Genomic DNA, 18,168 nt, shown 5'->3' with positions numbered 1-18,168 from the left:
GCGAATATTTCGGTTAACGAACAAAAATTTCGTTAAAAGTTTGTCTCGGATAGCGAACAAAATTTCGGATAACGAACAGCCACGTGAACCACACGAGACCGACCAGCATGTCATCATTCGCACTCGAGACACAGTTACGATCAGTCATTCCTTATCTGTGCACATCCTTCTTATTTAGTAATTTGTGTGCTTTATTTTAATAAGATAATCCTCAATCATGGCTCCAAAGAAGATTAAGAGCAATAGTAGTGAGGTAATGACAAAGAAGCGGCCAACAAATGAATTGAAAAAGGAAATGATTTCAAAGTATGAAGGTGGCATGCGTCTGTCGGATATGTGATGTCATATTACCCAAGAGTTTTACAAAAAAGGCAGAAGGAACAGACACTGGACAAGATTTTTCCTTTAACCTCAAAGCTAAAGAAAAGGGAAGTCTCCCCCGAGTTTATAATGTCACGTGTGCTCATGGAGGGGAATCAAAGCAGTCATTCCACCCCTTCCTCCCCACACCTGCTTCCACCCATGCCGTCAAAACGGCAAGTTTTCTGATGTTTAAATGCTTTCGTTAATGTTTTTATGTTTATTTAACTCCATTTATATTGCATTATAACTGTTCTCATTAAAACAAATATCTATATAGCCTGTAACTTTCAAATATTAGAGGGTCAACAGGGGCTGGGAACCAATTAAATCTATTTCCTTTATTTCTTATGGAAAAAATTGTTTCGGATAACGAACATTTCGGATAACGAACAGCTTTCCAGAACGGATTAAGTTCGTTAACCGAGGTTCCACTGTATAGAAAAGATATATAATACCAAATTCTTTACAATTTTTTCACTTGTTGAAGCCAATAACAAACTCATTTTAACACTGTTTGGATTACTATGCCATTTTCTTTGTATGAACCTTACTCTGAGATGCTGTAGGGTTTTACAACAAAGAACAAAGTGAACTTCATGTTCTCCGTATATTTTACATAATGGACACAGCAGGTCATGTGCAGTGTGTCTTCTTCGAAAAGTGCAGTATTAGACACATCTACTCTAAATTTAGCCAGAACTGTCAGTAAACAGTACTCTAAATTTATTTTCAAATTGTTTTCTTCCTTCTCGAAATGCATGGTGAAATTCAGAAAGGGTGAAGAGAAGAAATTTGATAAATGGAAAAATCATCATGAACAAAAGCAAATGCAAAAAGGTCTATTCCCAAAAGCTTAGGCAAGACTTCCAGCATTGACAGAACTGCAAAGCATCATACCATAGAACTATTGCAATTGTGTAATTCTAGACCCTGTCTACAATGAAAGCTTGTACTATAAATCCTTACACTGAAACAAGGTTACATTTTTAAAAAAAATGTGGGTTGTTACTACAAGTCCCTTTACATAAATACTGACATTTTCAGTTATAGGAATTTAAAAAAGCAAGAGACTTGGAAAAATATCAAATGTGATCGATACCACAGCAAAATGAAATCTAATATGCTAATCTGTGATAAAAGAAAAAAAAACTTCCAGTGCTGCTAATCCGTCCTCAAGATATGGGCCATCAGCAGCTCTTAAGTCCTGGACAAAAACAAAGTCTTCATACATTTTCATGTATATACATATGTGTATGTGTGTGTGAAAGAGAGACTGAGAAATAAGGAAGATATGAAATACTGACACTATTTTCCGCTCAGCACCTCAAAAGCACGCCCTTGTGAATTTTATCTCTCTATCTTGCCATCTTAAATACAGTGTAAGAAATAATTATATATTCTGCTAGGGCTTCCTCGTCTTTGTTTCTCTTGTCTACAGAGTAAAGATGCAGAAACTTACCTCCATAGAAATTATCTTTAATTTGTTGGATTTATAATTGTTCAAAGTGAAGGTGTAGTCAGTTGCTCTTAACACTGAAAAAAGAAAAACCCACTGGGTAAAGAAATATCAATACTGGTTTGCGATGGCGTGTGTTGAGGGTTTGTTTTAAACTTCAGTTAACCTCATTATGTCATGAAAGACTGTTACCATTATTACCTTTGATTTGTTTTTATGTTTTCCCTAGCTCAGCCATTTGCACATTTACATTGTAATTTACACACACAAGACAATGAAGTATTTCACTTACAGGCATTTGTGATCAGCCGGCATGAAACCTTACAGCTGAAACTATTGAAGCAAAACTGCATGATTATACTTGACACAATATATCCTGCATAACTTTACATATGGCAATTCCTGCACTATTAATCACAGCAATCTTAACTGTTCCTTAAATACAAATATTTTAACTGCTTTTACCATCAGTATTAAAAACTATATGTTGATTACAATTAAAAAAAAACTGACATAAAACTTTAATCTGATCTGATCTTTCAACACAAAATTTTGCTTTCTGTCTTTTTAAAACTTATGCAATCTATATTTCATCCAATTTGATGATCAAAAAATATTTCTACAATAGATCAAAAAGTCTTTCAGATTCTGTAGGCTTGTTCAACACCAACTTTTTTTCTGTAGGGATTTAGTTTGTCATAATACCTCTGTCTGGATGGATACTCAAGTTTAGCATAAAGGCAACCATCATCAGCATTTGTTGAAAGATGCAGGCTCCTGTTCAGTGACAAAATAAAAACTGTAAAATAACTTTCATCTCATTATGTGAATAAAATGCTTTCACTACTTTAAAGATCATGATTACCTGCTCAGAACTGTGAGGAATAGAAGTCATCCAATGGAGATAACATGTCAGTTAAGGGAAAAAAAATGTAATGGTGTGTGGAAGTTTTTCTGACTATCTGATCTTATCCACATATATAAGCCATCACAGATGCTGAGATCACAGGATGCTTCTACCACAACCTCCCCCCCCCCGGCCCCCCCTCCAAAAAAAACCCCACCAAAGTTCTCCATCTCCACCTCTTGCAAGCAATCTTTCAAAGTATTTGGACTCGCGATTTGGAATTCCATGTCTTGGATATTATAAGCATACCCCATGCACAAGGAAATTAAAAAAAACAAACCACCCCACCTCAAATCTCATCTTTTCTTTAAATACTTCACAGATTGCATTACTATGGTCTTTCCATCTGTCTGTGGAGTATTCACAATGATAAAATGGCTGCAAAAAAAGATTCTCTTACCAGTCAACATTTTTTACTTTTCTCTTTTTGCTAGTTGGAAGTTTTTCTGGGTTGAAAATGAACAGAAACACACTCTGTAGACATTTGTCTGTAAGAAACAAACAAAATATTACAAAAATTACAGGTTACTTTTAATGATTTTTCTGCTAGATGCCAAATAAATGTAAAAGAAAAGGTAGGAAGCTGCTCAGAACTGTTTGTATTTTATGCCATGCCAGCAACTAAAGCTAATCATGGTGGAAAAAGCTAATGTCACATAAAAAGGTTTGGACAAAAACCCTAGGTTAAATTCTAACACCTTTCACAATAAAAGTCAACATAAGGAACAAAATTATAAAACAGTAGGTAGTATGTAAAAATCCCCCTGTGGGACCACGGGGTACGCTTGCCTAGCGAGCATTGTAAGATTAGGGTCCCTGCCATCCACCTAAGCATGTCGAAAGAGGCGACTATAAGGTGGACACCTCACCTAGAGGTAAAATAGGTTGTGGTAGGGCTAACAACCCCACCATGTAAAAAAAAAACTGTTACCGAAACTAATACCAGAGAATTCGTCGCGGATGGCAAAGCACAGCAGGAGACTGGACTTATGACGGACGACAGCCAAACCCGAGAGGGAGCTGGCGCCCCGACGTTGGATTTACTGAAGCCGAGGCAAAAGTTGAGGGTGGGGTGCTGGAACGTCCAGACCTTGTACCAGACTGGCAGGATGCTCCAACTAGTCAAGGAGTTTGACAACTACAACTTGGACATCCTGGGAGTCAGTGAGGTCAGATGGACAGGCACGGGAAAGAGGAGACTAGCGTCAGGACATACCATCTTGTTCTCAGGAAGATCAGACGGTCAGCACTCTGAAGGAGTAGCACTACTCCTCAACAAGAAAACTGAAAAGGTACTGCTGGAATGGAAGCCTTATGGACCCATGCAGGCTTTTGAGAGCAAGATTCCATTCAAAGTACACCAAGCTGACAGTGCTAGCTTGCTATGCACCAACAGAAGACCCCGAGGCAGAAGACAAGGATGCTTTTTACGCTCAGCTCCAGGCAGCCTCGGAGAGCGTTCGAGCCCACGATATGTTGCTCATCATGCAACGACCTCAATGCCAAGGTGGAAAGTGACAACACCTGCAGGGAGCATGTCATGGGCAAGCATGGAATTGGAACCATCAATGAGAACGGAGAGAGACTGGCAGACGTTTGTGAAGAAAACAACCTACTGATTGGAGGCACACTCTTCCAGCACAAAGACATCCACAAGGCAACGTGGACATCACCAGATGGGATCACAAAGAACCAGATAGACCATGTCATCATCAACCGAAGATGGAATCTCACTTCAAGATGTCAGAGCCTACAGAGGAGCAGACGTTGCCAGTGACCACACTCTTGTGATAGCCACAGTTTCTCTGAAGTTACGTCAATCGCAAGGAAAACAGGCACGTCAGCAGAGAGTGGACTCCGGCAAACTGAAAAATCCAGCCACCAAACGGGCCTTTGCTATGGAAGTAAGAAACAGGTTCCATACACTAGGAGACCAACAAGAGATGACCTTAGACGACTTCAATCGAGTCTTACGGGAAACAGGAGAGAAAATACAGGGCTTCCAACGGAAAAAGAAAGAACAGTGGATCAGTGAAGAGACGAGGAAGAAGATAGACAAGAGAACGTTAGCCAAACAAAAAATCAACAGCACTAGATCTGAGCGCCTGAAGGAACAACACAAAGATATACAAAACTAAACAAAGAGGTAAAGAGGATGACAAAAACCGACAAAATAGACTACATAGAGAAACTGGCAGATGAAGCAGAAATAGCAGCAAGAAAAAATGACCTGAAGACACTGTACAAGATAAACAAACAGCTAAACAACGGGTTTCAGAACAGTGAAAGACATAAATGGTAATGTTATCGAAGGAGACGCAGGAAAACTACAGCGCTGGAGGGAGCATTTTGAGTCAGTTCTGAACAGACCAGACCCCCTCAGCTTGCAGACATCCAGCCAGCAATAGACCTTGACATCTGCACAGACCCGCCAAGCCTGGAAGAAGTGACAGCAGCAATCATGACAATGAAGAGTGGCAAAGCACCAGGGGCAGATGGAATAACAGCAGAGATGTTGAAAGCAGATGTGAATGTGACAGCTCTCATGCTGACTGAAATCTTCAGTCACTCAGGAGCACATGGAGGGCAAAAAACATCAGTCAGAAGATCAAGCTGAGAATCTTCAAGTCAAATGTGATCAGCACCCTCTTTTACGGATGAGAATCATAGATGATGACCAAAACCATCAGTAGCAGACTTGATGTCTTCCAAAACAGATGACTCAGGCGCCTACTTAACATCTTTTGACCAAATACCATCACCAACGAAGAACTCCACCGAAGAACTGAAACCGAGTCCATCACCACGCAGGTTCAACGAAGGCATTGGCGGTGGATTGGACATGTGCTCCGCCAACAGACAGCAGACCTCTCCACAGTCGCCCTACGATGGACTCCAGACGGCCGAAGAAAGCGAGGCCGCCCAAAGGAAACTTGGAGAAGAACAGTGGAAAGTGGGATGAAAGGAAAATGCTGGACATGGGGTCACCTAGAGCGGGTTTCAGCCGATCGACATCAGTGGCGGATTCTGGTTGAGGCGTTATGTGCAACCTGATGCACGAAGAGGAATAGATAGATAGTATGTAAAAATTGGGTGCTGTGGACTAAAAAGCCACCAACAAACCAGAAACTGAAACTAAAATCAAATAGGACATTAAAAAAGCTTCAATCCTATGGTAAACCCTTATCCTCTTTAAAAATGAAAAAAATAGCTGTCAGTGGGATGGATCTAAACAGGTAAAACAAAGAATCTACTGTTTAAAAAAACTGCTAGCATATACGCTGGAACCAAGACAATTTATTAGAATATGCACTGTAAAAATTTCCAAACACCAAGAATAATTACTTAACCTGGCGGGTGTTCACCTTGTAAAAAGTGCAACTGCATGGTATAGGTGCTGTGTCCTAACTTTAATAGACTGAGAACTACCTCCTCCCGTTACACAGGAGGTCATGGAGGTAGGCAGTCAGAAAGAAAGTGAATGATGGCACATAATTTGTTGTTCACCATCCCATCAACAAAGGGTTTCAAAAACCTTCTGAGTGCTGCACTGGACCAAAAATTGTCCACTCTGTAAGCATTTGATAGGGATAATGCCTGTGGATGAAATGTTTTTGATCCCTTTGCAATCGCAAATGGGGAAAGAGTGGCTGGGCCTGTCACCTGCTTGAGCCATTACTGCAGAGCTCTTGTCTACAAAATGAGTTCAACATAAAACTAGTTGACACAAACCCTCCATATACTTTCAGAAAATCTCACAAACGAAAAAACACTATACACATCTCGGGTATAATTAATCTACTTAAAGCCAAATTAAGGGCAAACTACCAAGATTTAGTTTCGTGGTTAAGCTTGATATTTTCAATTTTATCCTTCATCATGAAACTAACAGCAATTTTTAACAATTTTCACGACTGAACAATAATTTAATCTGTGCACTTGTAATGCGCAGCATGATCATGACCAAGATAGGCAAACTGAACTGATGGCGAGATTTATATTTGTAAATAAATCTATGCACAAAAACTCAGAGTTGAGTACTGATGTTGAGAGAGAAAATATAACAGCAGTAGGAACATAATCAGAGTTTGAAGTTGACACTGCCCATGCGCAGATCTAAAATCTAAGGAATGGCAAGATGGCGCAGATGTGACAGTAGAAATAAAATGGCACAGGAACATGTGAAAAATGGCGCAAACACAGAAATCGATTCAGGAATGTAATAAATATTGTAACAGATAAACTGATGAACATTAGACTTGAAACTTCACGAAAATCAATGGGCCAACATGAAAAGTGAAGACGAGAATTCACCCTCTAGCCATTTAGGCAAAGGGGCATGATCTAAGTTTCATAGTGTTTCAAAAGCTTGTGGTATTTTAGAAGGAAAACAGCACTACCCTCCACATAACTATACCAATATTTTGAATTTTTACCTTTAGCAACAAACACTTTAGGGATGTTCACAATAAAAGCAGCAAAGTGTGTCATTCCACAGGGAAGAATTGTATGCCGTATCATTGTCTTCCTGGATGATAAACTTACAGATCTCATGGTATTCAGCAAATTCCCTTTGTTATTACAGCCTCCCCACATATAAATATCATTGTCGCAAAAAATGCCGAAGTTTTGTGTCGGGTTGTGCTGGCAAATCCACTTGAAGCTAATTGCCAATAAAGTCTTCTTTTCCTTTTCTGACTCCATGATGTCTGATATATCTGAAGTCACATCAGTCATCTCATCAGGTGCCGCAACCTCTGATGTGCCATCAAGCTTAGTCTGCTGATGAGAAATTATTATGTTGTTATTACAAATGCAAATGAAAATTATAAAGTTCATGCATTAATGAAAGCACAAGGTTGTTGTCCAAACATCATTAGCATATTGTTTTCCTTTGAAACTTTTTCCTAACGCAGCCTGTTATTGTTAAAAGTAGAAAGTTAATTTTTCATCCTCCTTAAGAGTCTGATTTTCTGCTCATAGTATATGTAGCATCATCGGCGGCATCTCCTTTGAACTATCTGCATGCACATATTCATGTCTATATGGGGATGCAGCTACCAGGACATTGGGTGCAACTTCCTTCTTCTCACTGTACCAGTGTGTCTCCCCCCTTGATCAAAACAAATCCATGTGCCAAACAGTGCTACTGCTAACATTCGGCTGGCTTAAATGCCAGCCTCTATCACAACGATAAAGATAATAATATTAATGGCAACAGAAATAACATCAACAATAGAGGATTTATGGAAGGCATAAATATAAATAGTATGCTTTACAAATGAGGACAAATTTTCTTCTCCCTCTTTTGCAGACACAAATCCATTAACATATCATAAAGCAAGAAAACACAATCGAAACTGCAGATTAAGACAGTTTTCTGAATAATGATAATTGAAAACTTATTTGAGATGCTGGGTATTAGAAGCATATTAATGTGCACAATAGCTTCTGATAACCACAGTAAAATAAAATATATTTTTATTCATTAGGTCAATGAAATGTCTTTCTACAGAATTAAATTTTGCACTTCGTACCTGATCACATACAGATGCCACACCAGGACCATCCACAAAACTTCCTTCTGGTACACAGCAGCCTAAATTGGCTTGCCCAGGCTCTTTGTCCATACAGCTATTATCTTTCACGATGTGTTGCTCTATTTCATCAGTGAGTGCATAATTTTCAATCATCTCAAGGACATCCCCTTCAGATGTCACCACAAAGACAGTTCCTCCATCACTTACAGCTTGATTTCCAAATGTTGGGGATGGGAGATGACCACATATATAGACTTCACCACTGAGAGTGTTCAGACACTGCACATCAGCTATGGATTTATCCTCACCATCTTTCCCACCAAAGATGTAGACCATATGACCAAGCACAGCTGATGCTGCATGCTGAACTGGAACCTTCAAATGGCCAAAGGTGCTCCATGATTTGGTTTGGAGCTCATAGAGTAGAATCTCAGGACATGGATTGTGCAATGCTTTATCTGAAGCTGGATCTGCTCCACCCAAAATAAAAAATTTTGAATTTACTGCTGCCATGATATGATTTTGACGACTATGTGGCAAATCAGCCAGCGTCTCCCATTTTCCAGTACCAGGGCGGTACACTACAAAACTAGTAGGTTTGTCAGATCCTCCACTGACATAGACATCATTCCTCCAGACGCAAGCAGCAAGACCAGCATTTCCCCTTGTCCAGGGAACAGAGCTCAATGTGTGAATGTCATAATCGGTTTGATCTGAATCTGGGATTGAGAAAGCCTTCAAAGTCTCAAAAAATTCTCCATCATCAGAACTGCCACCCAGTATCAGGACACCCCTGAAAAGATCTGAGTTTTCAGAGACATTACACTGACGAGACAGGATATCTTGCTTAACTTTATCATCTCCAGGGACATTTCCTTCCAGATGATAGGTGACAGCCTCACAAATGAGTTCTGTTGAATAAATGACAAAGTTAAGATTTTTATTCGTTGATTTTCTTCTTCTCTACCACCACCATCCCCATAACAAATCAACACCTGATCTTAACACAGCTGTTTGTGTCAAGGTCCTCTCAATCGTGAAGATTTTAGAAAATACATTTCAGTTGTTTGCAAGGGTCATATTAAAGCCATCTCACCTATGTGTAAAATGGATAGGAAACCAATTAATATAGTAAACTGTACATGGTCACCCACTGATGGGGTACTAAGAAGCCATTCTACTAAAAGTAAAGTGGCATAAGTTTATCTGATGTGAGCAGGCACAGCACTCTTTAGGGAGTGGGCAATGCTGAAGAGGACAACAAAACATACTAGATGGTAGACAGAATGTAATGAACTACCAAAACCATGCTTGCCAACATTCAGTACAGACCTAGGTGGCAAGCTTTGTCAGCAAGAACATCTCTCAAGTCCATCCCACCAACCACTCCTGGCAGACCAGCACAGTTTCTATATGTGTTTTATTTATACTCACTTAGATGATATAAATGATATTACAAGCTCTAGTGTCATAAAACAGTATATTGACTTACTACTAATGGAATTTCTTGCTCTAGAATCTAGATAGAACTAATCAAACCCATTAGAACACAGGAAGTTAGAAGTCTCAACAGCCAGCTGATGGTCAAACGTTACTACCCTAAAAAGATCAAAGTGAGAGACAAAAAAATAATGAAGAAAAGAGGCTTTTTTCACCTGAAATAAATACTGTAATTTTCAGTGTAATAAATTCAAGATGTAAATAATAGCAGCTTAATAATTCTGCTTTTTAGACTTGAATTTCTTTTACTTGTATCTTTTGTATGGTTTTCCTGCAAGCTATAATCATACATGAAATGAGATTTCTTTCACCAACATTTCTATAATTTTTACATTTGTCACTAAGCTTTTTTCTTATGCATACCTTTCAGTTTATGGTCATTGTGCCAAGGAAAAGATGTGTTTCTTCGGAGATCATTCAGTGCACGAGGGGGCAGCAACGGAAAATTGACAAAATGTAAAAGCTCTTCCAGATATTGCTTTTTATGATCCCAGTCTTCAGTCATCCACTTCAAAATGCCTCCGCAGAGGTACATGTTCATCTTCAAATCTGTAGAGAGTGTGGCTGCTAGTTTCAGAAGCTTGGTCTTGGAAATTTTCAGAAATTCTTGGTGTTTTATTACATTTGTAAAGTTTTTCACTGCTTCTCTGAATGTTAAGTGAGCTAATTCTTCCAGTGCAAGTTGATCTGCAAACTCCCAGAGTCCTAAGCAAGTTTCAGGCATCATATTTTCACTCAAAAACTGGACACAGATTTCTTCAATGCATTCTATTTGCAAGTAGCAGACTGACTTAAGGATTTCCTTGGCATTTTCAAAAGAAAGTGGGAATTGTTGTTTATAAATAATATCCAAAATCTGCTGAAAAACTTCTTTTGTTACATTGCCACTATCCAGAGTAACTTCCCTGCTGGTTCTCTCTTTCCATTGGGATATTAGCATAGACCTGAAGTAGCCAGAGAAGGATGCTAACACTACACCATGGCATGGAAACCTTTGGCCTTCCACGATAACCACAAGATCTACTAGCGACTCCTCTGTTAACAGGGTAGTTAATTCCTTGGACAATGTTCTCTGAAGCATAACTTTGATTTTATCTTCCTTTTGTGTGACAGGTTCAGCACTCTGAGGAAAACAACCAAGAAACAAGAAAAAAAGCATGAATCAATGTAAAGTTACTGATCATTATATAGTTCGTTTTATTTTTATTATAGTGTTCTTTTTTTCGTAGGCTAAATGATTTTGCGCCAGACTGACAATATTACATGGCTCTTAACTTTGTCGTACATTTACATTTTTTGGTACTGGAAATAATATAATTATAATAATAAACAAATGCAAAATTTGTAAAGCATGCTTTTAGCACTTAAGAAGAAGAACGAAACAAGGACAGCATACGAGGGGCAGGAAAACAAACAAATAACAAATGAACTATAAAACAATAACCAACCGTACTAAACGAAGAATAAAATCGAATACAGAAAACACAAAGAGGAACCAAATAACAAGAAAAAGAGCTGAGTAACACGTTATTGCAAAAGTAAGGGTGTGAAAAAGGACTAGCATTATGGGAAAGGTTGTTAGGAGTAATGTTTACGGAAGAGGTGCGTTTTCAGTGCACGTTTAAATGATTCAATAGTGGGTAGGTGGCGGACATGGAAACGAAGAAAGTTTCATTGTTTGGCTGAACAATAACTAAAAATCCTGTGGATATATGTTGTTGTTCTGGTGACAGGAAGAGTAAGGAGACGATCATCAGACGAGGAGTGGAGTTGTCTAGCTGAGATGTAAGGGAAGAGCAGTTCAGAGAAATAATCAGGGCAGGTGCCAGCAAAGAAATTAAAACACAGCTTGGACAGTTTGGACTGGATGCCAGAAAGGATGGGAAGCCAGTATAGAAAACAAAGGAGAGGGTAGCGTGCTCCCGTTTCCTAGCTCTACGCACCAGACGTGCAGCAGAGTTCTGTACTTTCTGGAGTTTGTGAAGAAGGTATACAGGGCAGCCAGCAAGCAAGGAGTTGTAGTAATCAAGTTTCGATAAAACAAACGCAGACATGAGTGTTGGTAGTGCGCGTAGACAGAATGTGACAGAGGATGCCGCTGATCTTGTGTAGTTCATAATAGGCAGACTGACAGACAGCTGCAGGGCCGCCGAGAGCCAGCCCGGGCCCTGGGACAGACCTCTCCGGGCCCCTTGTACTTGTAATCGTAAATTATTTTCCCAGTATATAATGTAAAGGAGAAGAAGAAAAAAAAAATCCACTGACCAAGGCCGGGCCCCCTTGAAAGCCACGGGCCCGGGTACACCAGACCCCCCTGTCCCCCCCTCTCGTCAGGCCTGGACAGCTGTAACTTGGTTATCAAAACCTCCACAAAACCTCCTGTAACTTGTTTATCACAATAGGCAGACTGACAAACAGCTGTAATTTGTTTAGCAAGAGTCATGTCTGCAGTGACAATGAATCCCAGATTCCTGACGGAGGACGCAAAGGTGATGTTGGTTTCTCCCACCTTGATGTGACTTGGTGGACAAACGGGTACACGGACTTTTCGTCGACGGACGTTTCGCCGCCGGACGTTTCGGAGCCGGACGTTTTGTCGACTGGACGTTTCGCCGCTGGACGTTTCGGAGTCGGACGTTTTGCCGACCGGCTTTTCGCCGCCGGACGTTTGGGCGCGGGGCACTTCATTTCGGCATTTCACGCGGGACCTTTAGCCGAAGTCAAGTGTGGGACGCCCCTTAGCTCACACATTTCTCTCGCCATTGTATCAATGTATCAGTGAACTCTCTCTCACTATCCCTCCTCATGTGAACCGTTAGCTCACACATTTCTCTCGCCATTGTATCAATGTTTTTTCTCAAAGCTGTTGCGCATAATCTGTGACAATCAAAGTGAACTGTCTGTGAAGTCTGTGTGTAAAATTTGTTTGAAATAAAGAATTATTGTGTAATCTAGTAGTTACTTTCATTCTTTGAGAAGTAAGTAAGCTCTCTCTCTCTCTCTCTCACATAATGCGGCGAAACGTCCGGCGGCGAAAAGCCAGTCGGCAAAACGTCCGACTCCGAAACGTCCAGCGGAGAAACGTCCAGTCGACAAAACGTCCGGCTCCGAAACGTCCGGCGGAGAAACGTCCGTCGGCAAAACGTCCGCACACGGGACAAACGAGTGAAGATGGATTTCTTCTTCTCGAGCATAGGATGGCTTCTGTTTTATCATCCTTGAGTTTAAGTTTGTTTGACACCATCCAGTCTTTGACTTCATTAATACAGACTTCTATATGGTGCTGGTACCAGAGTGAGACAGCCGGTGGAGCGGAGCAGTACAGCTGCGTGTCATCAGCATATGATTGATGAGAAATCAATGTCTGAATGTCTGAAAACCCTGACACACTTCTTTCCTTTCACACCCTATCAAACCACGATTGATGTTTTCTTTACTAGTTATAAGGACCTTTTACACACATTGGCTGATTTTTAAAAGACTCATTAAACTTACTGATAGCTGTATCCATACCGAATTGCTTAGATAAATAATATCTTATCTTGTATTATATATTCTGAGTGATTGTTTACACCAGCAAAGTGATATCCATAAATTGCAGGAATGGCGGGAAATATGGAAATTATTTTCAATATAGCAAAAGGGGGGTTATGCATGTAGGTCAAAATAATTGATATTCACATACACAATAAAAATGGGAGACAAAGCGCAAGCAGGAGCGACTCTAGGTTCGTGGCGGCCCTGGGAAGAGAATTAAATGGCCCCTTCGCTCGCCAATGTCAATAAAACCAAGTGGCAGCCAATGATATTCTCATTACGACAGAACGGTCTAATACAGTCAAATCTCCCTACTATGCCACCCCGCTACTATGCCACTCTCGGTATTATGCCACTTTTGCTCGGTCCCGACTATAAATTCAATGTAAAAAAAAAATTTACTATGCCACCCCAGACTCTCGCTACTATGCCACTTTTTTGTGACTGTTAAAAGACACAAGTTGTGAAATTCCGCGCAGTGCTCGATTATTATACTGTATGGTAGTGTGGGACATGGCAGTTAGTGCGGATGGAACCTAGCACGCACACAGGGAGGGTGGAGGCTGGCAATGTGGGGGGGTGGGGTGGTCGCTGGCCGGGTGACAGCCACGTGACAGAGGGAGAGCGGGAGGGGGTCGACTAGCGACAGGATGCAGGTGCGCGGATGTGGTTGGGAGGGTGGAGGATGAAGAGGTGAGGGGGAGAATGAGAGGAGACAGCTAGCGAAGCCGACGATTCTTGAGAGCTTTGGACAGACCTGGGCAAAGGCCTCCTGTCTCTGACCGGCCCGCCCGCCAGTATATATACTATATATACAGTATTGGGTAAAACTGAGTTAACTATATTAGTCCGGCCCTCTAAAACCATCCCAATTTCTCATGCGCCCCCTTGGGAAAATTAATTGCCCACCCCTGCTTTGGACTGACGGGTAACTTGAACAAATAAAGCCGTTTTCACGAACCCTCGCTACTATGCCACTTTTGCTCGGTCCCGGTAGGTGGCATAGTAGGGAGATTTGACTGTACTACATATAGCTTACTGCTCCAACTCTAGCAACATTAGTAAATACAGCGTACTAATTAAAAAGAAACAATTTTTTTGGCCACATTGCCTTTAGCTGTGTTGTTATTTTCTTTCTGTTTTATATTCAATATATATATATTGGCGTGGCGGACCCTGGGATTCGACAGCCCTGTACAGGTGCACAGTTTGCACATGCCTAAGGCCACCCCAGGTGCAAGTAATAAAATCATGTTATAAGGAGAAGGACTATAGGGTTAATTTTTATTGTCTTTTGAAGGACATAGTTAAAGAGTGGTAAGTTAGGCAAATTAAGTGGTGCTTTTAATTATTTGGACTGACAAATGTTTCTAAAAATTGAACAAAGCACTTGTGCCCCTACATTTGGAATATAGCAATGTGAGTCCGAGCTTAAGGAAACAATTCATATTAGTCAAAAGAGTACAAAGACGTTCTACTAAATTACTTTAAATATGTAAAGATATGTCTTAGTCGGATAGACTTGTGTACTGACTCCACTATCAGGAAGATGCTCAGCTTTGGGAGGAGGGGGGTGGGCTCACAGTGAATGACGTTCACGCTCGAACATTATGAAAATCACAAGACTGATGTAATATTCAGAATAAGATAAACTTTATAATCATATCATCCAAGTTTTCAAGTCAGTGTGCCCCAAAAAACTGCATGTTCTTTGATTTCTGTTAATGAACTCCATAGCAATTCCTTCCTGATTTCGCAGATCAACCCACTTAAACGTGTATAATGAGGAAGTTATTCAAACGCGCCTGTGCCATGAAACGTTTCAGATTTTTTTTAGTTTTGAGGCAGAACAACTGTGTTCTGTTCTTGCATTGGTAACTGGGATAGCAAAATGCGGTTTCAAGAGCTTATTGATCTCACTCAGCATTTTTCTTGCGGTCTCTGAGGCTACTAATTCAGATAAAATAGCTCGATATCTGACGATTGTCTGAACCATGGTTTTGCCTGGGTTCAGAGTGATGGCACTTGGCAGAAATGAGAGCGGTAACTTCAGTGTGGTAAAGCCAGTGTCATAGATACTAGCGATATTAATTTATAGGAATGTCCCTCCTTTTGCATAATGCTGCCTTAATAAGTAACTTTCTGATCTGTCTCGGTAAATATAAACTGTCTTGATGAAATCGCCTTTGGATATTTTTGGTTATTTCGTCAAGAGTTTCAAAGTACTGTTATAGACTGAAATATCTGTGTACCAATGTCTTTCTGAGTTATCGCCAATCTGTCGTGGAACTAATCTGCCTGTCCGTCAAATGTAGTCTGCCTGCTTTGGCCAATCACTATAACTTATAGGAGTCGTTTCGTAGAGTGTTGTTATGAATGCCCGCTGCGTAAGACAGTGTTACCAAGGATGTTCAATTTTTGTCGCCTATTTCTATAAGTAAAACAAAAAAAAAGTCTCATTTGTTGAGACAGCCCCAAGAGCAGTAGCACATAGAACCAGATGGAGGTCCCCTACATTGCTGCAAGTGGAGGAGATTCCTGTTGCATGTGAAGGGGATTATCTAAATGAGTGGTGCACACATTTATAAGAATATCCAGCACTTCTCACACTCAAGGCAACACTCGGTTTGCAAGGGCCTCTCAAACTGCCGCCCCATGAAGAATATAAGCGGGTTGATATTTTGCGGCTCTTCATTGATAACCTTTTTTTAAACAAAGAAACAAACAAATGTGGTTAAAGGATTATTGAAGATGCAAGAAATTCCGGTGCTGCCATTTCTTCCAATTCCAGGTCCTACATGGCAGTTTGGAAACCTGCCACAGTGAAGGAAATTTCTCACTTCCTTGCACTTCTCATTCATATATGGGAATTGTAAAGAAACCAAGGGTTGTAAATTATTGGTCTACAAATGTCGTATTAAATACTCCATTTGCTTCAGAACTGATGAATATAGAGCAATTTCGACAAACCTTGTCATTTTTCCACATGAATGACAACACTTGTGCCAAAGGGTCACCCCGGGGACCGGTCATTTCACCCCCAGAAGTCAAATCGTCCCAGCTATAGGTCCATTCCATCCCAAGAACGAAAAGTAAAAAATCGTCCCAAGCCCAAAAGACGAGTCGACCACCAATGAAACAAGCATGCCAAATATTACCAAAAGAACCCTACGTTGTTCGAACAATTAATATCGATACGCAAGTACGAAAAGTTACAATAAACATAGCATGACTATAAATTAATAATAATGTGGATTTACAGAGCACATTTAAAACCTTTTTGGCACAGCTTTCTTATATTGCAACGTGCGACGACCATGACGAAAATGGCGTAACTGTATGCCAGTGGTTCTTAACCGGGGTTCGATCGAACCCTAGGGGTTCGGTGAGTCGGTCTCAGGGGTTGGGCTGAGCATCGATCCGCCACGGAGGTCAAGACACACCCGCAATTCGTGATGACACTAAAGAAGGGTTCGGTGAATGTGCATATGAAACTTGTGGGTTCGGTACCTCAAACAAGGTTAAGAACCATGCACTGCTGTATACGGAGCTATCAAAAAAAAAAAAAAAAAAAAAAAAAAAAAGACTCGACTTCCGTTATCGGCTCACTTCTGTCACCCGCTATCTTCTGCACCACACCCGACACTATTATATAGTCTTATGCAAAAGAACTAAAAATATTCCATATTCCTATCGCGCGATTTATTGAAGGCAGTTTATTAACGGCACACAGCGGCCATACCCGACTCCCTATACTCCCCTCTGAAAAATCGATCGACACAAGCCGACCTTTACTCTCCTCTGTTCAAATAGTAGCGACCGACCTATGACGTAATCCGTTATTCTATAACAAAGTTAATTTTGACCCCACCGTGGTAGTATAGGTGCTTCAAGCTAAATGAGTGCCCGATCAGCCAAGTCTCTGCATATAATAATAATAAGTAAAAATAAAAAGTCAAAATTCGAGTTCACAATAAAATGATAACAAAATATTTAATTTTAAAGATTGTTTAAAGAGAAAAATCACGTTTATTTGCCATTGTAGAAACGTTCTCTGCGTGCGTATTGTCAAGCGGCCATTGACTTTCACTGTGGGGCCTTGGGGAAAAATGATCGCCCCCACTTAAAGCTGTTTTAATCGAGTGACTTAAGAGGGGGCATTAAATAATCCACGAGGCTTATATCATGATAGCTATAGTCCCAACTTCTAGTACTACGTACATTACTACTATATATGCATGCTAACATATATGTGTAGGAAGTATACTGCTTACCTGCGCCATTTTCTGTCGAGTTGAGAACAGTCTTTTATCAAATCGTTCGTTTTCTGTCGAGTTGAGAACAGTCTTTTATCAAATCACTTATAAAACTTGGGGTTTCTCCTAAAGGTAAGCGATTCCTAATGATCAAGCTATATACGCTGATTCAGGTATAGACAATATAAATATACTATATATTTCCAAGCCTGAAGAACAACTGTCCTTTACCTAATTTTAAGGTCGAGTATTTGCACCTGATAACAAGTTGTTGCTAAATCTCGCGTACCCGCGCGTGAATCACGTATTACGTCAAAATCCGTTTCATTCAATCAACACGCAGCTCTCCACTGACGTCGGTGATTTTTTTTTTAAGCGCCTGTAAATAGGTGGGTGCAAGCCTGGGGAAAGGAGGGTGTATTGTACCCGAGCCCGCAGCTGTGAAGGGAGCCTTGTTCAATCGAATTGTAACTTGTAAGCATATTATATATATTTACGATTACAATCAGGCTCATTCTTAGCCCCGAGGCATGGGGCATATGCGGCGCCCTCGACGCCAAGGTTTTAATCAAAAGCGCTGGCCCTTGACGATCTCAGGTGCGCGAAAAG

At 40.5% G+C, this 18,168-nt stretch overlaps 1 protein-coding gene across 3 annotated transcripts; it reads right to left on the bottom strand.

Moving 5' to 3' along the window:
- Nucleotides 1-676: 676 nt before the first annotated feature.
- On the bottom strand, nt 677-17,845 carry LOC112567877 (kelch-like protein 24). Of its 3 annotated transcripts, none has more exons than XM_025244745.1 (9): nt 17,578-17,845; nt 10,130-10,889; nt 8,264-9,177; nt 7,163-7,508; nt 3,127-3,214; nt 2,525-2,596; nt 2,112-2,146; nt 1,823-1,896; nt 677-1,567 (listed from the first exon to the last, which is right to left on the bottom strand). In XM_025244745.1, exons 1-9 carry the CDS (start codon nt 17,584-17,586, stop codon nt 1,487-1,489), a joined length of 2,379 nt encoding a protein of 792 aa, XP_025100530.1. In that variant the 5' UTR covers nt 17,587-17,845; the 3' UTR covers nt 677-1,486. The 3 variants fall into 3 exon arrangements, with proteins under 3 accessions (XP_025100530.1, XP_025100528.1, XP_025100529.1); XM_025244743.1 differs by having other exon boundaries at nt 2,112-2,152; nt 17,578-17,844; XM_025244744.1 differs by having other exon boundaries at nt 2,112-2,152; nt 7,163-7,505; nt 17,578-17,844.
- Nucleotides 17,846-18,168: the final 323 nt, after the last annotated feature.

Source organism: Pomacea canaliculata, linkage group LG7 (assembly GCF_003073045.1).
Source record: "Pomacea canaliculata isolate SZHN2017 linkage group LG7, ASM307304v1, whole genome shotgun sequence".
NCBI lineage: Eukaryota > Metazoa > Mollusca > Gastropoda > Architaenioglossa > Ampullariidae > Pomacea > Pomacea canaliculata.
This window is presented reverse-complemented; position numbering and strand designations above follow the sequence as displayed.